The sequence below is a fragment of the Ornithorhynchus anatinus genome, chromosome 11 (genome assembly GCF_004115215.2).
Source record: "Ornithorhynchus anatinus isolate Pmale09 chromosome 11, mOrnAna1.pri.v4, whole genome shotgun sequence".
NCBI lineage: Eukaryota > Metazoa > Chordata > Mammalia > Monotremata > Ornithorhynchidae > Ornithorhynchus > Ornithorhynchus anatinus.
The window spans coordinates 4,510,886-4,534,546 of NC_041738.1; the positions used below are offsets into that span (position 1 = coordinate 4,510,886).

Consider the following 23,661-nt stretch of genomic DNA (forward strand, 5'->3'; position numbering starts at 1 on the left):
CATGGCCAAATACCATTAGGCTTGAACTTGGAACTTATTGCTCTGCAGACTAGCAGACTCCTGCTTTAGGGTCCCTTGATTTCTAGCCAGCTGATTTTTCACTTTGCAAGCCAGGTTGGACCCCTGGGTTTAGGGGAGATGTGAACTGGCCCGACTGTGACATGGTGGAGAGCTGAGGCCAACGGAACGGGAAAAAGATCCCGGTGACTGCAGCTCCCTCTGTGAACCCAACACCGATAGTTCCGTAAGAGTAGCAAGCGTCGAGTACAGTGCCTGGGACACAGTAAGCACTTAAGGAATACCACAATTATTATTAGTATTTATTAGGCACCTACTGTGTGCAGAGCACTGACCTAAGTGCTGGTCAAAAATACTCAGTTGGGAATTAGACCCAGTCCCTGTCCCTCGGGACAGTCATGTGGACCAGAGAAGCAGGGTGGCCTAACGGATAGAACACGGTCCTGGAAGTCAGAAGTATCTGGGTTCTAATCCCGACTCTGCCACTTGTCCTCTGGGTGAACTTGGGCAAGTCGCTTCACTTCTCTGTGCCTCAGTTACCTCATCTGTAAAGTGGGGATGGAAAATGTGAGCCCCGTGTGGGACAGAGACTGTGACCAACCTGATTAGCCAATATCTACCCCAGCGCTAGTAGAAATGCCTGGCCCAGAGTAAGTGCTTAACAAATACCATATTTTAAAAAAATACTTCCTGTCATCACCACTCCCTCCACTAACACAGGAAATTTATTCTACTCCCCGTTCCCCCGGAGGGCACCACTAGCGGACGAGCTTCTGCCCGAGTCTATCCAGAAATGGGAAAGAATAACGTCGGACCCGGAGACGAGTCGGAGCAGCTACGAACCGTGATAGGGGCCGTACAGGTTTCCGACTAACGTCGTTCTTGCCCACGTGAAGAAGTCCCGGTAGCTGACGATATCCAGGAAGCCACGAGAAAAGCTGTCTTCAATGTGCTTGTTGAAGTAATAGGAGTTCGGGTCCCTCTGGCCATAGGCGACCAGCAGTAGCATCCACAGAAAGCCCAGGTGAGCTGCAAAACCAGAAATGAGCGGGCCTGGATTTTCTGGTCTCAGGCACCCACTCCTCTCACCCTATTCCTCCCTGAGCCGAGTTAATAATTACGGTATTTTTTTAAGCGCTTACTATGTGTGCCAGGCACTTTACTAAGTGCTGACATTCCCCTCTGACTCCAGGGGTGGGTGGGTTGGGGGGCTTCCAGGAGTCGGTGTCCCAGGGGGACTGTCGTTCCCCCAAGCGGGTGAAACAGGAGAAGCAGCACGGTCTATTTATATTAATGTCGGTCTCCTCCTCTCTAAACTGTAAGCTCCTTGAGGGCGGGGAAGATGTGTTTATTGTTGTATTGTACTCTCCCAAGTTCTTGGTACAGTGCTCTGCACGCAGTAAGTGCTCAATAAATACCGTTGAATGAACGAATGAATGGAAAAGCACAGGCCCGGGGGTCCGGAGACCTGGTTCTAATCTTATCTCCGCCACTTGTGTGCTGTGAGACCCAGGGAGGTCGTTTAACTTCTGTGTGCCTCATCTTCTTCAACTGTAAAATGATAAGGGGTATTTATCGAGCACTTATTGGGTGCAGAGCATTGTACTAAATACTTGAGAGAGTCCAGTCAAACGGAGTTGGTAGTCCCTCCTCTCAGTGGGGATTAAATCCCTGTTTCTCCCCTCCCGCTTAGCCCGGGAGTTCTGTGTGGACGGGGCCTGGGTCCCATCTCCTTCTACTCTATCTACCGCACGCTTAGCACAGAGTGAGCCCTTAATGAACACGACAATTATTACTACCATCAAGAAGCACTCAATGAAATTAATAAAACATATTAATAGAATAACTATAACGACGATGGCGCCGCACGGAGAAGGCACAATAAATACTACTGCCGATTAAGTCGGGAGGGTGGGGGACGCCGGCCTCCGTCGTGAGGTGTCGGGAAGGGGTCATTCACTCACCCAGGATTTCTCTAATTAAGGCGAACGCTTTCTCTTCCTTGATACGATTGTCTTCATCCTCTGGACGCTGGCGGCGGGAGGGGGTTGGTAGACGTTGCTCCGACTGTCTCGCCGGGTCTGAACCAAACGTCCGGATCACCTGGCGGGGGCAGGCGGGGCGAACGTAAGCTGCGCGGCCTAGAGGAGAGCCCGGGGCTGGGAGACAGATGACCTGGTTCTAATCCCGGCTCTACCCCTTGCCTGCTGGGCAAGCAGCATCATCATCGTCATCACGTCACATCATACGCGTATCTTTAAATACATATTATAAATTACTTATTCATATTAATGTCTGTCTCCCCCTCTAGACTGTAAGCTCTTTATGGGCAGGGAACAGTCTCCTAATTCTGTTGTACTGTACTCTCATTCCTGCCTTCATTCAATCAATCCTATTTATTGAGCGCTCGCTGTGTGCAAAGCACCGTACTAAGCGCCGGGGAGTGTACAGTACAATAACAGACACGTTTCCCTGCCCACAGTGAGCTCCCAAGCGCTCACTACAGTGCTCTGACATAATAGACAATAAATGCCACCGATTGCTCATCATCAATAGTACTTATTGAGTGCTTACTACAGGGCACTGTACTAGGCACTTGGGGAGTACACTACAACAAAATTAGCCGACACATTCTCTGCCTATAATGAACTTATAGTCTAGACGGCGAGCCAAACATTAATAAGAATAATTTGTGATGAATAATTTAAAGATAAGTACATAAGTGTTGTGGGTGGGGTGGGGTAATATCAAATGTCCACAGAGCTAAGCGCAGTCATGCGCTTGGGATGCAGCATGATCTAGTGAAAGAGCACGGTCCCGGGAGTCGGAGGGCCTGGGTTCTAATCCCGGCTCCGCCGCACGTCTGCTGTGTGACCTTGGACAAGTCACTTCACTTCTCTGTGCCTCAGTTCCCTCATCTGTAAAATGGGGACTGAGACTGCGAGCCCCATGGGACAGGCACTGTATCCAATGTGATTACCTTGTATCTACCCCAGTGCTCACAATACTGCTTGGCACATAGTAAGCACTTAACAAATACCACAGTTATTATTATCATTATTAATATTATCTCCGACCCAGCATTACCTGGACCAACCAGAGTTCCATCAATGAGGGGTTGGGATCATCTTCCAGCTCCACTTTCTTCGTGACCAGGGCAAAGAACGCAGCAAAACCCAAAACCTGAAAGTCACCAATCCTTCAGTGGTATTTATTGAGCACTTACTGTGTGCAGAAAGCACTGTACTAAGCGCTGGGAGAGTTCAATAAAACAACATAACCGACACATTCCCTGCCCTTAATGAGCTTACAGTTTAGAGGACGGTCTAGTCCTGATTATCGTGTATCTACCTCAGTGCTTAGTGCAGTGCTTGGCCCATAGTGAAAGCTTAGCAAAAACCAGCTCTAATCCAGACTCCGCCACTTGTCTGCTGTGTGACCTTGGGCAAGTCACTTCACTTCTCTATGCTTCAGTTACCTCATCTGTAAAATGGGGAATGAGACTGTGAGCCCCAAGCGGGACAGGGACTGTGCGTTGCTTGTATCCACCCCAGCACTTAGTACTGTGCCTGGCACATAGTAAGCGCTTAACAAATACCTTAATTATTATTATTCAGTCCTCACGGTTTCCGGGGCCGGGGTGAAAAACACATTTCACGTGCTTGCCACCGCCGGGCGGGTGGGCCGAGGGATCTCGGAAAAGGGACACCTGACTTCCCAGGAGTGGACGGAGATGCATCCCGGGGAATCTACAGCCAAAGGGGGGTGCGCCCACCCCCCGCTCCCTCTCACCCCACCCATTTCACGACGGGGGGAGGGGTCGAGGGGTGGCGGGGAGGCCGCGGAAGTCATTACCTTAAGGGGCTGGGTGATGAAGACACTCTCGAAAAATGAGACACCATGGAGAAGAGCCACTTAATGGACCGGTCGTGGCCATAGTGCAGCCCGTAGAGCATGGTGAAGAAGGCCGAGACCCCGCTGGTGGCGGCGACGAGGAGCCAGCCCACGACGCCAAACCACCAGGGCAGGCCTCTGGGAGAGGATCCTCCGCTTCCGGCTCCCGGGGGCCGGACGAGCACCTGGCCGGGAACGGAACGGGTAATCCGTCTTCTTTTGATATTTTTCTATGGTCTCCGTTAAGCGCCTACCGCGCGTCGAACACCGTTCTAAGCGCTGAGGTAAATACACTTGTCCCTGTCCCGCGTGGGGCTCACAGTTTACGTAGGAGGGAGAACGGGCATCCCCCTTTTACGGTTGTGGAAACCGAGGCCCAGAGAAGTGAAGCGAGTTGCCCGAGGTCACACAGCGGTAATTGGCAGAGCCGGATTAGAACCCAGGTCCTTGTGACTCCCGGGCCGGGGGTCTTTTCAATGGGCCACGCTGCTTGGGTGCCGGTCACTTCCCTTGGGTGTCCGAATGGGAACCCGCTGGTTTCCAGGAGCGAAAGGGGCCCTGGAAAGGGACTGTCTCCTGGCGTATCGGGCAGCTTATGCCAGGGAGGTGCCAGGTCGGCGATCTGACATCCCCGCTGGGTGCCCCCAAGTGCCATCCCCATGGACTCCACTGTGGAAGGGAAGGGAATTCCCAAGTCTGTTCCGGGGCCATTTCTTCCGCACCCCTGACCCCGGAAAACTGGTGCTGGGCTGGGACCTCAAGGTTGGCCTGCGTCAATCGATAGATCAATAGTAGGGAGACACCACTGCTCAGGGCCCAGGGTTCTAGTCATTTCACTTGGCCTAGTGGAAAGAGTCCGGGCCTGGGAGTCGGAGGACCTGGGTTCTAATCCCAGCTCTGTCACATTATTTTTGCCGTGTGACCTTAGGCAAGTCACTTCACTTCTCTGGGCCTCAGTTTTCTCAACTGTAAAATGGAGATTAAATCCTACTCCTTCCTATTTAGACCGTGAGCCCCATGTGGGGCAGGGACTCTGTCCAACCTGATAAACTTGTATCTACCCCAGTGCTTAGAAGAGTGCTTGACACACTAAGCGTTTAACAGGTACCTTAAAAACCACCCCCCAAAACCCTCTCTGGTCCTCAGTTACCTCATCTGTAAAATGGGAGCCAAGATCTCTGCCCTCCATACTCCTTTGACTCTGACCCTCATGAAAGGCAGGGACTGTCTCCGATCTGAAGACCTTGTGTTTATCCCTGTGCTTGGCCTAATAGGTACCATGATTAAGAGAAGCAGAATGGTCTAGCGGAAAGAGCACGGGCTGGGAGTCGGAGGACCCGAGTTCTAATCCCGGCTCTGCCAATTGCTTTCGGTGCGATGCTGGGCAAGTCACTTCACTTCTCTGGCCCTCAGTTACGTCACCTGTAACGGGGGATTATGACCGTGAGCCTCGTTTGGGACGGGGACTGCGTCTGACCTGATTTACTTGTATCCATCCCAGTGCTTAGTACAGTGCCTGGCACACGGTAAGCGCTTAACAAATACCGCTATTATTATTACTATAATGCCATATTATTAATAATTATAATTATATTTTATATGATTATTATCAATCCCAGCCCCGCCAAATGCTTGTTGGTGACCTTGGGCAAGTCACTTCACTTCTCTGTGTCTCAGTTCTCCCTCCTACTTAGATTATGAGCCCCACCTGGGACAGGACTAGGTCCAACCTCATTCACTTGTATCTCCCCCAGCCCTTAGAACAGCATTTTGACACCTAGTCAGCAGCGTGGCTCAGTGGAAAGAGCACGGGCTTTGGAGTCAGGGCTCATGAGTTCGAATCCCAGCTCTGCCACTTGTCGGCTGTGTGACTGTGGGCAAGTCACTTAACTTCTCTGTGCCTCAGTTCCCTCATCTGTAAAATGGGGATTAAGACTGTGAGCCCCACGTGGGACAACCTGATTCCCCTATGTCTACCCCAGCGCTTAGAACAGTGCTCGGCACATAGTAAGCGCTTAACAAATACCAACATTAATTAATTAGTAAGCGCTTAACAATAGCATTGAAGCAAAACAAACGTTGAAGATCATTTCTTGAGCACCTCCTCCGTGCAGAGCACCGTATGAAGGCCCTTGGGACGAGCCAGGGGCGGGAGCCTGGCGGGCCGGGTTACCTCTCGCTGGCCGGCCCAGGGTGTCAGCCCGGACGTCCAGAATGCCCTTCATGTTCTGCACCTGCCTCACCGCCCGGATGAAGCTCTGAGGTCTGGGAATCCCAGGGCCCCAGAAGGTCCACTCTCTCTCCAGTGCTGCAGCTGGCCATAGAGGTAGTGGCCATAGTCACCGGGCCGGAGCCGGCCCTGCGCTCCCTTCTCCGACCTGGGGCTTCTTGGCTTCCCTGCTGGACAAAGAGAAAGAGAGCACAACGGGGAAGCGGCACAGTCTAGTGGATAGAGCCCGGCCTCGGAGTCAGAAGGACCTGGGTTCTAATCCCGGCTCCGCCACTGGTCTGCTGCGTGACCTCGGGCAAGTCGCTTCGCTTCCCTGGTCCTCAGTTACCTCATCTGGAATTGGGGAATAATGTGGGCAGGGACTCTGTCCAACTCCGTTTGGTGATCCCCCCAGCGCTTAGTACAGTGCCTGGCACACAATAAGCGCTTAACAGATACCCCGATTACTATTATCATTTCCTTTTCTGTACAAAGGGGATTAAATACCTCCTTCTCCCTCCCCCTGGGGCGGTGAGCCCTGTGTGGGCAGGGACCGTGTCTGATCCCTCTGTAGATCAGACTGATCCCTCTGTAGATCCTCTGATCTACCTCAGTGCTCAGCACATTGTAAGCACTTAAATACCACAATTATTATGATAATGATTGATTATGAGGAACTAATCAGCGAAAAGCTCAGGGGCCCCGGACCTTTATGGGGCAGGATTAGATTTCAAGATTCCCTCTAGTTTTCTTTTTTATGGTATTTATTGAGTGCTTACTATGTGCCAGGCACTGGGGTAGATACAAGTTAATCAGACTGAAGAACACAGTCTATGTCCCACATGAGTCTCACGGTCTCTTAATCTCTCTTTTACAGATGAGGTAACCGAGTCACAGAGAAGTATAGTGGCTTGCTCAAGGTCACACAGAAGATAAGTGATGGAGTCAGGATTAGAACCCAGGTCCCTCTGACTCCCAGGCCTGAGTGCCCTAGCCGCTAGCCGCACTGCTTCTCCCGCACAGCTCCCGCTACCGATTGCGGGCTTCTTTCTCTGGCCAAAAGAATCACAGCAATTTATACCGCAAATTTCTAAAGTTTATAGTCTATCCGTTTTAATGCGGGAGAACCGAGTGACCAAATGTACAGTAATCACCCTCAGCTCTCCTACAATGCCGTGGGAATTGTGTTCTATTTTTTGGGGTTTTTTTAAAATGGTATTTGTTAAGTACTTTCTATGTGCCAGGCACTATTCGGAGCACTGGGTGTAGATAAAAGGTCATCAGGTCGGACACAGTAAACGGGGGATTAAGGACGGGGACCGTGTCCAACCCGATTTGCTCGTATCCACCCCAGTGCTTAGTAAGGTGCCTGGCACATAGAAAGCCCTTAACAAATCCCACTGGTATTATTATCATTAACTCTGCAAAAATGCTTCCAACATTTTGGCTGTCTCCGCCACCCCCGGCCCGGAATATTATCCGGGGACCTTTTCCCAGGGTTCAAGCCAACGGCCAGCTCCTCCAAGCCTGTAACCTGACCCGCAACTAAATACTTCTCTTACTCATTCCCGGCCGGTTAATCACCGAAGGCCCCAGCGTATCTCTCTGCAGACAGCTGCGGGTTTCATCAGCGCCCTCGAGCCCGGTGGCCCCCTGACCCTCGGGCGGCCTCGGCTGCTGATCCCCTCTCGAGACGATGTCTCCGGGCTTGCTGGGAACACATCATCAGATGCAAAGAGAGCAAGGTTTCCGACCTACAGTTTCTCCCGCAGACGAGATCAACCGGTGGTATTTTATTGAGTGCCCACTGAGTGAAGATCACCGTATCAAGCTCTTGGGAGCAGACAACAGAGGCACGAAACACGTTCCCTGCCCTCGAGGAGTTGATCATCTAACGTAGCCTAAACACGAGCCAGTTAATAAGAATTATGGTATTCGTTAAGCGCTTACTACGTACCAAGCACTGTACTAACCACTGGGGTAGATAGAAGATATTGAGATAGCAGGTTCTCTAGCAAGAGGGGGTTTTCCGAGGGGATGGACTCACCTTTGGAGTCGACAGAGTCCAGGGTGATGATGAGAGGACAATCTCTCTTCCTCTCCTCGGTAAAACTCCGCCCATCTCTGTTTTTCTGGATAATGATCTCTTCCATCAGGGCCAATAGCTTATTGACGTCCGTCAGTTTCCCCAAATCTGAGCTCCAGGCAGGTGACGGGGCCTTCAGCGTTTTAAACAGTGAGCCGGCGATCCTCTGTATATCCTGCTGGCAGAAAGACCTTGCCTTAATAATCAAGATGGTATTACGCCTGTGCTGTGGTTAAGCATTGTGCTGAGTGCTGGGGTCAGGTCCAAGATGATCAGATCCTGTCCCAATCGAAGAGGAGGGAGAACAGTCACCTGATCCCCATTTACAGATAGGGAAACTGAGGCCCAGAGGCACTAAACGAACTGCCCGAGGATAATAATAATGATGGTATTTGTTAAGCGCTTACTATGTGCCAAACACTGTTCTAAGCACTGGGGACCCAGCAGGCCCGTGGCAGAGAATCCAGGTCTCCTGGATTCCAGTCCTGTGCCCTTTCCATTTGGCCATGTTGCCGGGAGAATGCCATATGAGGTACCGCCAGGACCTCGGAGACTTCTCTCTGTTCACGCCTCCTTTGGAAATCAGGAGCTCGGGACGGCCTCGATAGTGCCACGGTAGAGAAGCATCATGTCTAATGGATAGAGCAAGGGCCCGGGAATCAGAAGGTCCTGGATTCTAATCCCATCTCTGCCACTCGTCTGCTGTGTCACCCTGGGTGAGTCACTTCACTTCTCTGGGCCTCCGTTACCTCATCTGTAAAATGGGAATTAAGATTGTGAGCCTTGTGTGGGACAGGGACTCTGTCCAATCTGATCAGCCTCTACCTACCTCTGCACTTAGTACAAGGCCTGGACGTAGTAAGCACCTGGCAAATACCATAAAAAATTATTTCCTGAGATATCATGATAGCAAGAGCATGTCTAAGAGCTAGTTTAGCACCTCACGGCGGAGCATAGACAGGCTGTTCTTAATAAGCGTTCTACATTCTCCATCGGAACCTCTTCCTCCCCTTTTATCAATCCATCAATGGTATTTATTGAGCACTTACTGTGGGCAGAGCACTGTACTAAGTGCTTGGGAAAGTACAATACATCAGAGTTGGTAAGCATGTTCCCTACTCATAAGGGTTTTGCCCCTCGATCTCCTCTTCCTCCCCTTCCCCTCTCTTCTTCCTCCTCCCTCCTTCTCTTCCTTCTCCCCCACTTCTGCTCCATCCAGGTAGCCCGATACCTCCCGGCAGCACCGAGTGCCCCTGCCCTCCAACCCCACCAATCCTCCCCTGGCTCCCTCCTTGACACCAGGAGTTTCCCCCCCTCGCCCCTCCATCCCCTCTCCCACTCGCTTCCACCTTGAACACTTGCCTTGACCACGGCCTCGGAGTGAGGCGGACACTGTGCCCGGCCCGTGGGAGGAGGAGGAGGAGGCGGAGGCAGGTCTGGGGACACCCGCAAACCCTTCCCCGGTTTCTGACCCTTCGGCTCCTTCGGGGCCCGGGCGGGTGTTCCGAAAGATCTGAACAACGAGCAGGTTGATGGGGAACATGAGGAGGGAACTCTCGAACCCGATCATAACTTCCTGCCAAGTGAACTCTATTTTACCTGAGGAAACAGAAGGGAAAGTGGAAGACGAAAGGCCAGACGATCAGTCAGTCAGTCAATCGTATTTATTGAGCGCGTACTGTGTGCGGAACACTGTACTAAGCACTTGTGAGAGTACGATATAACACACTGCAGCAGGACCCACTCCCCAGCCTCCTAGTGAGTGAGAAGCCTTCAACTACAAAGTTGGGAGAGGACAGCATTAACAAGCCAAGTCGCTGCCCTCAAGGAGCTTACTGTCTCCTAGGAAGACAGAACAAATCACAGCGGGAAGACAAACAAACGCTATAACAATTTCTAACCCCAGTGTATCAGGGTGAATAATAATTGCAGTATTTCCCAAGTGCTTACTACGTGCCAAGCTCTTTATTAAGTGGTGGGATAGAAACATGATGATCAGGCCCCACGTGGGACTCCCAGTAGGAAGGAAAGCAGGTATTGAATCCCCATTGTTCAGATGAGGGAACTGAGGCCCAGAGAAGTTGTGACTTGCCCAAGGTCACATAGCAGACAAGTGGCGGAGCTGGGGTTAGAACCCAGGTCTTTCTCTTTCCACTAGACCACGCTGCTTCTTTAATGCATGCTAAGAGATATGGAAGGGCATCAATACATATGTAGTACAGATGGCTGCTTGGATTGGCATGATTTGGATGGTTGGAATTAATTAGGGAAGGCGTCTGGAGGAGGAAGCCTTTTTAGATGGAGAGCTGTGTCTGCTGGATTGATGGTAGGAAGTGAGGAGACGGAGCTCCACGCTGGGACGAGGGAAGAGTGTGAGCTGTGGAGGAGTGGATGAAGAGAGCTGATACGTAAAATCAGGAGAGCTGGTGGAGAGCCTTGAATCTAAGCCTCGAGCGAGACGCACGGTGGCCTAGTGGAAAGAGCACGGTCATGGGAGTCTGAGGTCCTGGGTTCTAATCCCAGTTCCACCACCTGACTGCTATGTGACCTCGGGCAAATCACTTCACTTCTCTGTGCCTCAGTTACCTCTTCTGTAAACTGGGGATTAAGACTGAATTAAGATTAAGACTATGAAACACAGACTGCATTCGACCTGATTAGCCACACCAGGGCTTAGTATACTGCCCGGCCCATAGTAGGAGCTTAACAAACCCTGTTTAAAAAACCAAAAACAAAAAATAGGAATTTCTGTTCCACATGGAGGACCTGGATCCCCTGGAAACCACCAACATCAACTGCCGTCTCCCAGGAAAATAAAGCCCTGCCTGAGGAAAGCTGTTGCCCCAGTTTCTGGACGACCCCAGTTATCCCCTCTACACTGTAAGCGAGTTGTATGCTCGTTGTCTCTGTTACACTGTTACGAGAGAGTTGTTATATATCGTACTCTCCCAAGTGCTTAGTACAGTGCTCTGCACACAGTAAGCGCTCAATAAATACGACCGACTGACGTGCGGATTTCCCCACCCCCACCCAGACCCCCGTCGGCTGCGGCGGGACGCTACCCAGATCCATCTTCTGCTCTGCCGGGTCCTTGGGGATCCCCCAGAACATGATGCTGGTGAGCATGGTGCAGAGGAGGAGGGAGAAGCAGCAGGACACCCGCTGGGCTCTGGTGAACGTGCTTCTCGGGGAGCGGCTGAAAACCGAGTACCAGATGTGTCCGTCCTGGAAGCCCGTCGACGTCTTCAGGAGGAAGAGGTTGCTGTTGGGACAGAAGCAGGGAGGAGGAGGAAGAAGGGGGAAGAGCGCTGTGAAGGAGGCCGAGAAGCAGCATGGCCTAGTGGAAACGGCATGGACCTAGGAGCAAAGGACCTGGTTCTAATCCGGGCTCTACCGTTTGCCTGCTGTGTGTGACCTTGGGCACTTCTCTGTGCCTCAAAATAGGGATTCAGACTGTGATCCCCATGTGGACATGGACTGTGTCCAACCTGATTATCTTTACCTACCCTAGTGCTTAGTATAGGGCTTGGCACACAGTTATTAAATATTAATTTTTTTTTAAAGAGGGGTCCAGACCTGCAGGGAACTTGGGTGAGCGCCAGGGTGGAAGTTTTTACCCTCCTGCCCGAACCTCACTTCTCCAGCCAGGGGTCTGACAGAGATTGGAGTGATGGGAGCTTCGAATGAATCAGTCAATCGGTGGTATTGATCGAGCTCACCGTTCACTCCACCAGACCACGCACGCATTCCCCACCTCTAGCTGGAATTAAAGAGGCAGGTCACGCAAGATGGCTTCTCTGCTTTGGATCACCTGAAAGCCCCCTGGTCGGTCGTCATTCAGTCGGTCAGTCGTATTTATTGAGCGCTTACTGTGTGCGGAGCACCATACTGAGTACTTTGAAGAGTACAGTATAACAATAAACAGACACATTCCCTGCCCATAATGAGAGGGAAGATAGACATTAATACAAGCCCTCCCCACCGGCCCCAATCCCGGACTCTTCGAGCTGAGTCCTCCTTCCCACAGTACTCCCCTTTGGAAAGTGGAGGTGGCCCCTTGGCCTTTTTGCTGGGTTCCAGGTTTCTCTAGACTGTAAAGTTTGGCTAGACTGTAAACTCTCTGTGGGCAGGGAACGTATCTACCAACTCTGTTATACTGTACCATCCCAAGTACTTAGTACAGTGCTCTGCACACAGTAAGTGCTCAGTAAGTATCACTGATTGACTGATTGATTCAGGGGCTCCCACCTCACCGATCTCTGTCAGCCCCTGGATGGGGAAGTGAGAGTTCGGGGCGGCACGGGGGAGGCCCGATCTTCGACGCCCCAGAGTCGGTCAGTGTTCCCCAGAACGCCCGCCCGGCTACCCTGGGGGCGAGAGTGGACCATGTGGCTGGTCGGGGCCGAGGATTGGGCGGAGGTTGGGTCATCGCAAGTTTACCCGAACTGCTTCATTTCCTGCTCGGAGGAGGCCGGGAACACTTTGTCCAAGACACCTTCTCCCACGTCGATGGACAGCCAGGAATGGCACAGGAAATTCCATTTCTGATCCATGACCAGGTCGTGGACGAGCACCCGCTGACGTACCTGGGGAGAACGAACCGGTCACCCGGGGCCGCGGGGTTCGAGCCGAATCGGTGCTCGCTGAGGTCTGGAGGCCGGTTTCGGGCCCCGCCTGCGGAAACCTCAGCCCCGTCGACGCAGGTAGATGAGGACCGGTGGAAGAGCAGACCGGAAACTCCTGAAACTTTAAATGGTCTTTGTTAAGCGCTTACTATGTACCCACCGTACTAAGCGCTGGTAGGTAAATACATCTACTTCTGTTGCCCCCTCCCGAGTCCTTAGTAGGGTGTCCTGCACTCAGTAGGAATGTAAACGCCACTGATCGATTGATTGGGGAAACTGATTCGTGTAGGCCGCCAATCTGGATCAGTTGATATTCACCTTACCCTCAGCCCCTCAGCACTTACGTACATCTGTAGTTGACTTATTTCCATTAAGTCTGCCTTCCCCCTTAGACTGGCAAACTCACTGTGGGCAGGAACGTGGCCAAGGGGATAGAGCAGAGGCCTGGGAGCCAGAGGACCCAGCTCTGCCACTTGTCTGCTGGGTGACCCGGGGCAAGTCATTCACATCTCTGTGCCTCAGTTCCCTCATCTGTCAAATGGATCAAGACCGTGAGCCCTCTGTGGGACAGGGACCATGTCCAACCGATTGTTTGCCCTACCCCGGGCACATATAGCACTTAACAAATACCACCATATCGTTATTATTAAATGGAGTGTGTCCAAACTGATTAGCTTATACTACCTCGCATTCACTACAGTGCCTGGCGCATAGTAAGCACTTAACGAATACCATAAAACCCCACCCCCTGTAAAAACCATGTCTACAGAGAAGCAGCAGGTTTATGGATAAAGCACGGGCCTGGGAGTCAGAAGGTATGGATTCTAATCCCGGTTCCACCATTGTCTGCTGTGACCTTTGGGCAAATCACTTAACTTCTCAGTGCCTCAGTACCTCATCTATAAAAAAAATGGGATTAAGAGTGTGAGCCCAATCCGGGAGAGGAAGTGTGTCCAACCTAATTAACTTGTATGTATCTTAGTCCTAGAACAGTGCTTGGCACATAGTACACTTAGCAACTACTGTAACTATTATTATTATTACCAACTCTGTGTGTTGTCCTCTCCCAAGCGCTTAGTCCAGTGCTCTGCACACAATAAGACTCAATAACTAGCACTGCTCGTTGCCGACTGATTGATTGGGGCCCCAAGCCCTTCTTCTATTCCCCAAGCCCTTCTTCTATTCACCCCCCGAGTCTCCGCCCCCGAGGCGGCACGGCACTGTGGCCTACCAGGAGGGGTGTTTCCCAGAGTTGTCGTGCCACAGTCGGATGTCCGTATGTCGCCAGGGGAACAGAGTGGTGAGCAGAACATGTCACGGCCCTCGCTCGAACACCGGCGTGTCGGGTCGATAATGATGAGGCTCGCTCTCCGCCTCTGAGCCGTGGAGGTGATGGTCACCTTAAACATAGTCATAATAAACATATTAGAAGCGGCGTGGCCTGGTGATAGAGCCCAGGTCTGGGTGCCAGAAGGACCTGGATTTTAATCCAGTTGTCTATCCATCTCCTGGAGACTCCTCTCCCATTATCATCATCACCACCCCGAACTGCAGTACGTTCTAAGTGCACGACTTCCCGTTCCCGTTTGAGTGTAAACTCCTCAAGGCGGGATTGTGACTTTTACTTCTTCTGGATGTTTCCCAAGGCCTAGACAGTGCTCTGCACAAAGGAGGTACTCAATCAATACGCTGGTAATAATTATGGTACTTGTTATGCGCTAGTAAATGGATTGGAACTGCAAACTGGGGTTCTCTCCACCCAGATTCCAGTCTCTTGTGGCAGAATACTTAATTTTTTGAAAAAAAAAATGGGGGTCCTTCTGTCCAGTGGTTTTCAAAGGGGAGTTCATATCAGGACTGAGGGTAAAATGTAGCATTCTGGAGGTGGAATTAGTCCCGAGTGGAGGTGTCAGTAGGCTGACTCGACAGCTTGGGGAAAATGCACCAAAATCATCATCATCATTATCATCATCAGAGTTATTTATTGATGCTTACTATATCGAGCACTGTATAAGCACTTGGAAGGGTGGGAAGCCTGGGTAGGGGAGATTACCTGGGGTCATCCTGACCTGGGTATCCCAGGGAAGGGGGAAACTTCAATTAGCATTGTGTGGGGGTATTTTTTTTAATATTTAAGTGCTTACTATATCTGGGGTGGATACAAGATAATCAGGTCAGATACAGTCCAACATGGGCTTGCATCTTAATCTCCATTCTGATGAATAACTTGATCCTCTGACTCCCCGGCCGCTCTTTCCACCAGCCAGGCCGCTTCTCAGTGTGGAAATTTTGAGAGTTTAAATAAAAAAAAATATCACCCTGAAGCTTAAAATTTGCTGCTCTCTCATTTTAGCTGCCTCCTCTCCAGCACCCCAAGGTGAAATCAGTAATCAATCAATTGATAAAAAAGTATTCCAGAGTAGGAGGTTCCCCAATTCCTGCTTCTGGGATCCATTTACTGCTCCTGTCGACCATTTCTGTTCCTTTCCCCACTCCATCTGTATTGATAATAATGAATAAAAATAATATCTTAAGTGCTTTCCATGTACCGAGTATTGTGCTAAGCACTGGGGTAGATACAAAATAATCAAGTTGGACAGAGTCCCTGTCCCACAGGGGGCTCGCAATCTAAGCAGAAGGGAGAACGGGTACTCAGTCTCCATTTTACAGTTGAGGAAACAGCCCAGAAGTGAACTGAGCAGGGAATGTGTCTGTTATATTGTTATATTGTACTCTCTCAAGCGCTTAGTACAGTGCTCCACACAGAGTAAGTGCTCAATAAATACGATTGACTGACTGACAATGTCAGACAGCAAGCAAGTGGCAGAGCCGGGATTAGAACTCAGGCCCTCTAACTCCCGGGCCCGCCCTCTATATCCGCTAGCCACACTGCTCCTTCATCTAGCGCTACAAACCAGTTCCTGAGTGTAACCAGTTCCTCCTCACCTGCCTTGAGGTTGGGACCATCCCCTGAGACAAGGCCAAATTAAGTTTGCTCAGGAGCCACGATGACGATGATGGTCTTTGTTAAGCGCTCACTATGTATCGAGCACTGTTGTAAGCACTCGGGGAGCCACCCTCTTTCCAGTACCTTGGCCGTTGTGGCTGCCCCTCGCGATGTCCAGTGAAGACGGTCACAAGTAGCGGTACTGGGCGAAGGGATCGTTGTCCTCGAGCACCGTGATCTTCACCTGACAGCAGATTCACAGCCCTTAAGCCCCGAGCCGGACTGAAACCCGGCCCGACAAACGATTTGGGAAAGGGAGGCTTGGGACTGGAAGCTCGTAGGGGGCAGGGAACGTGCCTGCCAACTCTGTCGTGTCGGACTCTCCCAAGAGCTCCGTACAGAGTAAGCGCTCAATAAATGCCACAGATGGATGAAGGGTGGAGGGCCGGGAGGCCGGGGGTGGAAAGATACATGAGAAGAGGGGAGCCTACACCAGGCTTCCAAAACCAATCTGTCCCCCCACCCGTTCTCCCACAAGGCGGTTTAGCAGAGAGAGAGCTCTTGTTGGGTGAAGCGCAAGGTCTAGCTTCTCTCCTGATTCCATTCCGGCTTTGCAGTGTGAGTTAGGCCAATCACTGACCGCGCCGCCTCAATTTCCTCACCTGTGGATGACGCTTGTAAATCCTGCCCTAGAAATAACGTTTGCCCCTCCCTGAACCGTGGAGACGAAGAGCTGAAGTTATACGGAGACTTCTTTCCCAACCAGCTCAACTGGGGGATACTCTGGGGTCCATGGAAATGCAGGAGGCGGCCTTCAGGAGGGGCTGGGGTCACGCTGTTCCCTCCCCCGCCCCCCGAGCTATAACATCACCATCATAATCTGTGGTATTTACTGAGCGCTCCCTCTAGACCGCGAGTTCACTGCGGTTAGGGAAACTCTGTTTCACTGACTTTCCCAAGCGCTCATTACAGCACTCTACACAAAGTAAGCCCTCAATAAATACCATTGACCATACGCGCAGAATCCAGGACAAAGAGTTGGCAGACCCGCTCCCCGCCCACAATGAGCGTCCAAGTCTAGAGACCCCGAGAACACTCACTCTGGCGTTATCCTGGATGTCTCTCCTCCTGGCCCAGATGACGACCAGCACGTACACGAGGAAGAGGCAGCCGACGGCGGTCACCACCACGGGTTGCCACGAAGGTGCCGAACAGCTGGGCCGTCTGGCCGACGCGACGGCGTTGGGGAGCACGAGAACGTGCTGCCGAAGAAGGTCAGGTGATCGCAGAGACACTGGGTGCTGTGGATGGTGGTTCGGGGTCCCACCTAGAGACCCCTCCCCGGCACCGAGAGGGAACTAGTCACCTCCACGAGGGCCGGGAACTGAGCCCCACCCGATTATCCTAGATCTACCTCGGCGCTTGGCCCACAGTAACCGCTTAACGAGAACCACGATTATTACAGGGGTCTGGGAGTAGGGTAGGCTCAGTTTTCCCTCTTGCAGAGAAGAGGAAGTGTGACCTTGGGCAAGTCACTTCACTTCTCCGTGCCTCAGTTTCCTCATCTGTAAAACGGGAATCAATACCGTGAGCCCCATGTGGGGCAAGGACTGCATGCAGCCTGATTAGCTTGTATCTACCCGAGCGTTTAGTACACTGCCTGGTACGTAGTAAGTGCTTAACAAATAAAAAAAAAAATTGGAGGAAGAGGAGGAGCTGACAGTGGTCTCTCTCGTCCCTATTGCCGGGCAGGCTGAAGATCTCCCCTTCCCATCCCCGGCGACACACCCCGGGTCAGGGTGACACCGTGGGCATCCGGAAGCAGTGTGACCTACTAGATAGAGCACGGACCTGGAGGCCAAAGACCTGGGTTCTAATCCCAGCTCTGTCACTTTTCCCTGTGTGACTATGGCCAGTCACTTCACTTCTCTGGGCCTCGGTTCCCTCATCTGTGGGACAGAGACTGTGTCTGATCAGATGATGATCTTGTCTCTACCCAGCGCTTAGTACATTCCCGGCACCCAGCGAGTGCTTAACGAATACTACAATCGTTACCACCCGCCTGCTCTTCCTCCCACGCAGTTTCCCGCTCACCCGGCAGCCGCGGGGACTCCAGTTGCCCCGTTCCTCGTCCCAGAACACGCACTGGGACACGAAGCAGGTGACGCCGACCGTGAGGGGTCGTCCCGTGGCCGGCCCCGGCTCCACTCCTTGGCTCACCGCCAGGTGATACGTCCCACCGCCAAAAACGAGGTCTTCCGGCCTCAGGATCCAGGTGTACGCTTCGCCTGGGGGAGAAGCCCGCTGACTTAAATGTGTCTGGTTACTGTTCTATTGTACTCTCCCAAGCGCTTAGTACAGTGCTCTGCACGCAGTAAGTGCTCAATAAATACCATTGACTGACCCCCCACCCCCGGCCACCCACCCAGGGAGCGGTCTGCCCGGTTCTGGTGAATTAGGGCAGACTGGACCAGCAGTCTGGGAAATCTGGGAGACAGCATGGGATAATTGAAAGAGCCCGGGTCTGGGAGTCAGGGAACCTTTTTCACACCAGCTCAGCCACTCGTCTTCTGTGTGAACTTAAGCCTGCCACTTAATTTCTCTGGGCTTCAGTTTCCTCATCTGTAAAATGGGATTCAATACTTTTTCTCCTCCCGCTTAGACTGATTGTGGGCCAGGGACTGGAGCAAATTGATTATTTTGTATCAGTGTTCAGAACAGTGCTGGGCACATAGTAAGTGCTTAAACACAATTACTGTTATGATTATTATGATTATAAATAAGGACTGTGTAATAGTAGTACACCGGGTGCAATGCTGTCTACTAAGCAACTTTACTCAATTAATTGTATTTATTGAGTGCTTACTGTGTGCTCAGCACTGTACTAAGCACTTTAGAGAGTTTGATAGAAACAGATTTGGAAGAGATGTTCCCTGACCAAAATGAGCTTTCAGTCTAGAGGGGGGAAAGTACAGCAGAAGCACGGAGACGTAATATCTGCCCAAGAACGTTTCTCCTCAAGTTGGGGAACCAGGGGTTCCCAGCCCCCGTAACCGCTCCGGGCCACTAGTTTTCCCCTGGTGGGAGCCCTTGACCAGCCTACACACCTGCAAGGGCCGGGGCTCGGGGAAGCAGAGTCCGGAGTGGTGGCAGCCGTGTGGCCGGTCCCGTCTGTCGGTGGGCCGGGACCGAGCAGAGCGTGGATGGGCGTCCCGTTCCGGTTCCAGCTGAATGACCAGGGAGGCTCGGCGGCGGCGGGGACGTTCACGAGCACGGTCCCGGGGCCGGTCAGATTGAGCAGCAGCGCGGGCCCGGCTTGGCCGCCTTCGGTCCGTGGCAGCACGATCTAGTCGGGGCGGTCAATGGGGCGGTTCCGTCCCGTCCCGGAAAATCCTCTCGGAAACCCCGGGGAGGTGTGTGGGGGGGGATTTTCGAAACATGCTGTTCCTCCCCTCTTCCCCCATTCCGTTCCCCCTGGAGCTTGTGGTCCGGAGAGGCCGCGGCCTTGACTGCTGCCCCTGGTAGGAGCAGGAAGAGGATAAATGCCCTCCCCTCAGGGACTCACACCCACTTATTGGGGGCTGTTGGGCCCGCTTACCTCGATGTCCTCCCTGAGGTCCTTCACCGGTAGGACCCTCCCCTCGGGGCTGGTCAGGCTGAGGCCCCCCACGGCTCCCCGGACAACAGAGCGGCCCCCTGAGGGGAAAGGGCTCCCCGAGAAACTCACCATCTGAAAGGCAATGAGAAAGTGACCGTGTGGGGTGGATGGCGGGAGTGGGGCCCCCACCAACACAGTCATCCTCATCTACTGCTGCTGCCACCCCCAAGTCTGAGCTCACTCTGCAGCTGGAATGATGCTAGCTCAGAGGGACAAACTGCCCCCTCTTAGCAGGGCTGCTCCGGGATACTTCTGTCCGCCCCCGGGTATCGATCCCAACCCGAGCCGCCCCCTCCCAGCACGGCAGAGGCAACCCCGGCGGTATCCAGGCCGGGATGTGGCCAGCAGAAATCACCGTGGAGCTGAGAGTGCTCGAGGAGGGTGGCGGCCGGGGCAGAAGCAGCAGCCAGTCCCCCGCCCGGCAGGGCACCGTGCCCATCCACCCCTCCGCCAGGAAAGGCCCTGCTTTTGGGCTGGAATGATTGTACCGGTGGCCTCAGCCACGCCCTGCTTTCTTGCTGCTGAGATGGTTTCCCACCCAGGGGCAGGGGCTTCCTCACACTTTTCCCCCCAGAAGACCGAGGTCTTTCTGAAAGACTGTAAAAGGGAAGAATGCTGGGTGGAAGGAATGTGAACTTAAACTGAACCCCTGAGGCCACCAATGGTGGATTGATTTAGGCTGCCCTATTGTTGCTGCACAGTCATAAGGAAGAAGTGTGTGTGTGTGTGTGTGTGTGTGTTGTGTAGTCTCTAATTATAGGGGGTGTCACCCCAAGACCTCTCCTCCCACCCCTCCAACATGCTAACAGTCACTTTAGTGTCTGTGTGGCAAGGGAGCAGAGGTCAAAGGTCTTACATGCTACAAACCAAAAGGCCTCATTTTGGCAAATCCTTTCAGGTTCTAAGCAGCAGATTGTGGGGTACACTCCAGAGCAGTTGGCCTTTTTTGGAGGGTGAGAGCAGGGAGGTGGGAACGGAGGCTCTCTCTGAGAGAGTTTTTCCCCCCGTGCTGTTACGAGACCTAAGTCGGTATGCTCCGACTGCCCCTGGGCCTTCTCCAAACCAGTTGGGATAACGGGGATGAGTGCACAGCCATCTAAGGGAGATGCATCTCTTGATGTCCAAAGGCCGGATTCACTCACCCTTACATCCACAGTTTCGTCGCTGTCCTCTAAAAAGTCAAAGGAAGCGAGTGAGGGCAGAGTAAAGGTGGCCGACTCTGTGGGATCGATGCTGAACGACGAACTATTCAGACCACGGGAGTGCAGCCTGTCCCCCGTTTGGGAGCCGACCACCCCGGAAGGGGGCAAAGAAGACACCGAGGGAGAGAGGGAGGAAGAGAGGGGGAGAGAGCGAAAGAGAAGGGGAGAGAGAGAGGAGGAAGGGAGAGAGGGACAAAGATAGAGAGAGAAAGTGGGGACAGAAGAGATGAGGGAAGGAAAGTGGGGTGGGAAATAGAGGAGGAAGGAGAAAGATGGAGGAGGGGGTGAAAGAAAAGGCAGGGGAGGGAGAGGAAAAAGGGAAAAGGAGGGGGGAAAAAGGGTGGGGGAGAGGTAGAGGGGGGAGAAAGAGGTCAAAAGCAATCACCACCACCCCCCATCACTGCCAAATAGCACGGCCTTAGTGACTAAGGAATGTTAGCCTTTGCCTAATCCTTCCTTTAAGGCCAAGACATTGCAGCTTGGGAAGACCACCTCTACCTCGGGAACCTTCCCATCGTCCCGGCCAATACCCTCCCAGCCACCGCTGCCCAAGACCTTTCTCTGTTTGGCCCACCTTCATCCACTGCCGTGAGAGTTTTGGGGGGATCGTGGTTGGAACGGGGGCTGAGGAGAGGATGGGCCGGGGACTCCCGGTCTCAGGTGACATCAAGGGTCCGATACCTGTTTATGTAGAGCGAGACGGACGGGGTGGTGAGCATGGTGGCGGGGTCTCCTGGAAGCATCCCCAGCAGGAGGGTGCTTTGCAGATTGTCCACCGTGTCCAGAAGCTGAGGCAACACTGCGCTCTGCGAGAGGGAGAGGTCGGCTCCGGTCTGAGCCGGGTCATCTCCATACCCCCGAGCCCTCGGGACACAGCCTTGGAGCTCCGCAGCTCCCGGGGCCCGACTCTGTTGTATTGGACTCTCCCAAGTGCTTAATACAGTGCTCCGCACATAATAAGAACTCAGTTGATTGACTGACCCACTCAGAATGGCTCTCAACACTGTTTCCCCCACTGCCCTGTCCCTCCCGCCTCCCTCCTACCCCTCCCCCTCGGGGCTCAATCCTCGGCACCCTCCAGACCGAACCGCTCCCCGGCTTCCTCCCACCACCGCCTGGTGAGGGAAACTCCGGAGCCCCACAGGGACCTGGGGGGTGCCTGGTCCCACAGGGCCTTTGGCCGCGTCATTCATCGAGGACTCCAACACGCTGCCCAAGGCCCGGAATAAGTGCCCAGCGGCTCCGGCCCGCTTCTGCTCGTCTCCACTGGTGGCCGGGGTCACCGTGAGCAGGGCCACGCTGGTCTTCTGGAGCAGGCCTCCAGCTTCCACCTCAGCAGGGGAGGAAAAAGCTGTTAAATCCTCAATTGTGAACTGGAAATCTAAAACCAATCTCGGGCCGTAGTGGCTTGGGTCAATCCCTAGCTGAGGCTGGACGTGATTTCTCCACAGATCCTTAACCGGAGGTTGTGACCATTTCTCAGGTTGGGGCCGGGGTGGGCGGGGACAGGCAGGGGGGATTGGCCAGAACACATTGGGGTGAAGTTTCCCATTCCTATCATCCTGACTCTGCCCCTTGTCAGCTGTGTGACTGTGGGCAAGTCACTTCACTTCTCTGTGCCTCAGTTCCCTCATCTGTAAAATGGGGGTGAAGACTGTGAGCCTCACGTGGGACCACCGTCATTCCCCTGTATCTACCCCAGCGCTTAGAACAGTGCTCTGCAATGTAAGTAAGCGGCTTAACAAATACCAACATTATTATTAAAAGTCTTGGGATTGAGAAAACCGGGGAGATCCCATGCAAGCTGGAACCATTTGGTACTGAAAAGAACTGTCTCCTTGGGAAACCTCATAGGAAGTCCAGTTCATCACCTGTCTGGAGGAAGGGATGCAAAGAGAATAATAATAATAATACTTTTAAATGTGGAATCTGTTAAACACTTACTATAAGCCAGGCACCAAACTAAGACCCGGGGTAGATACAAGCTAATAAGGTTGGATACAGTCTCTGTTCCACATGAGGCTCACAGTCTAAGCAGGAGGGAGAACAGATATGGAATCTCCATTTTGCAAATGAGGGAATGGAGGCACAGAGAAGTAAAGTGACTTGCTCAAGGTCACACAGCCTGGGGGAATTACTGCCGGCATTACACACTCCCTCCATTTCATACCTTTGGGTCTTCTAAAGAATTTGGTTGGGGTGGGGAGGGTGGGAGTGTGGAGGGTGGGAGTGAGAGAGGGAGAGGAAGAGAGGAAAAGAGAGATAGATTTGGACTGACCAACCGACCGTCCAGCGGCCGCTTACCTGGGCTGAGGAGGAAGAGCTCCTCTCCGTGGGACAGTGATGTCGGCCAGCACCTCTGCCATCAGCTGGGCCACCTGCAGATCCGGGATGCTGATGGTAGACAGAGTCATCAGCATGGTCTCTCTCACCTTAGGACGGAGAGAGTTCAGTCAGGTTTCTGGAAGGCCCGCCTAAACTCTGCCAGGCACAAACAATTCCATTTATCTTATATTCGATGGTGGCGACCCCTGAGGCAGTGCAAAGGTCTGTATTTGGTGTTTGAGGGGGGTTGGGTGGGGAGCAAGTCTCTCTCTCATAGCTCAAATTGGCCCTGGCCCGATCCCTGCTACAAAGCCCAGGTATCCAGCGGGGCCCCGAGGAAAGAAAAACATGGAATGACCTCCTTCCAGACATCCGCTCTCAGAGATACGTTGAAGGCTTCATCCTCGGCCTCTCGATTCAGAACTGAGGAAACGGACTATAAAGCTGGAACAGCCTCGGGGCCGCTGCTCTCGCCCGCCAGGAGAATGCCGCTGACTTCATCGGTCACCAGCCCCTGGAGAGTTTGGTTTCCTCTCATCGGGGCTTCGGGTCGAACCTAACCGGAATATCAGGCGTGTCCATGGAGCAGGGTAAGATTTAGGATCGGGTACCACACTGGGTTAGAAAAAAATATGGTCTTCCCAGTAGCTTTGGTATTCACAACAGGGGGACGGAACAGTTTAGAAATCTGTGGTGA

General features: G+C 52.8%; 1 protein-coding gene across 1 annotated transcript in view; it reads right to left on the bottom strand.

Annotated features, from left to right (window-relative positions):
• Positions 1-23,661, bottom strand: part of PKD1L2 (polycystin 1 like 2) — a 52,373-nt gene that overhangs the window by 10,215 nt on the left and 18,497 nt on the right. The window contains 27 exon segments of the mRNA XM_039913474.1: positions 862-1,047; positions 1,983-2,030; positions 2,033-2,116; positions 2,170-2,225; positions 3,155-3,201; positions 3,874-3,917; positions 3,920-4,097; positions 6,155-6,312; positions 8,169-8,398; positions 9,557-9,806; positions 11,270-11,469; positions 12,648-12,784; positions 14,054-14,232; positions 15,910-15,972; positions 15,975-16,023; positions 16,880-16,976; positions 16,978-17,016; positions 17,018-17,106; positions 17,874-18,067; positions 18,887-18,929; positions 18,961-19,125; positions 19,378-19,509; positions 20,580-20,706; positions 21,321-21,445; positions 21,788-21,970; positions 22,944-23,071; positions 23,439-23,520. Of these exon segments, the coding sequence (XP_039769408.1) occupies positions 862-1,047; positions 1,983-2,030; positions 2,033-2,116; positions 2,170-2,225; positions 3,155-3,201; positions 3,874-3,917; positions 3,920-4,097; positions 6,155-6,312; positions 8,169-8,398; positions 9,557-9,806; positions 11,270-11,469; positions 12,648-12,784; positions 14,054-14,232; positions 15,910-15,972; positions 15,975-16,023; positions 16,880-16,976; positions 16,978-17,016; positions 17,018-17,106; positions 17,874-18,067; positions 18,887-18,929; positions 18,961-19,125; positions 19,378-19,509; positions 20,580-20,706; positions 21,321-21,445; positions 21,788-21,970; positions 22,944-23,071; positions 23,439-23,520 (3,313 nt within the window).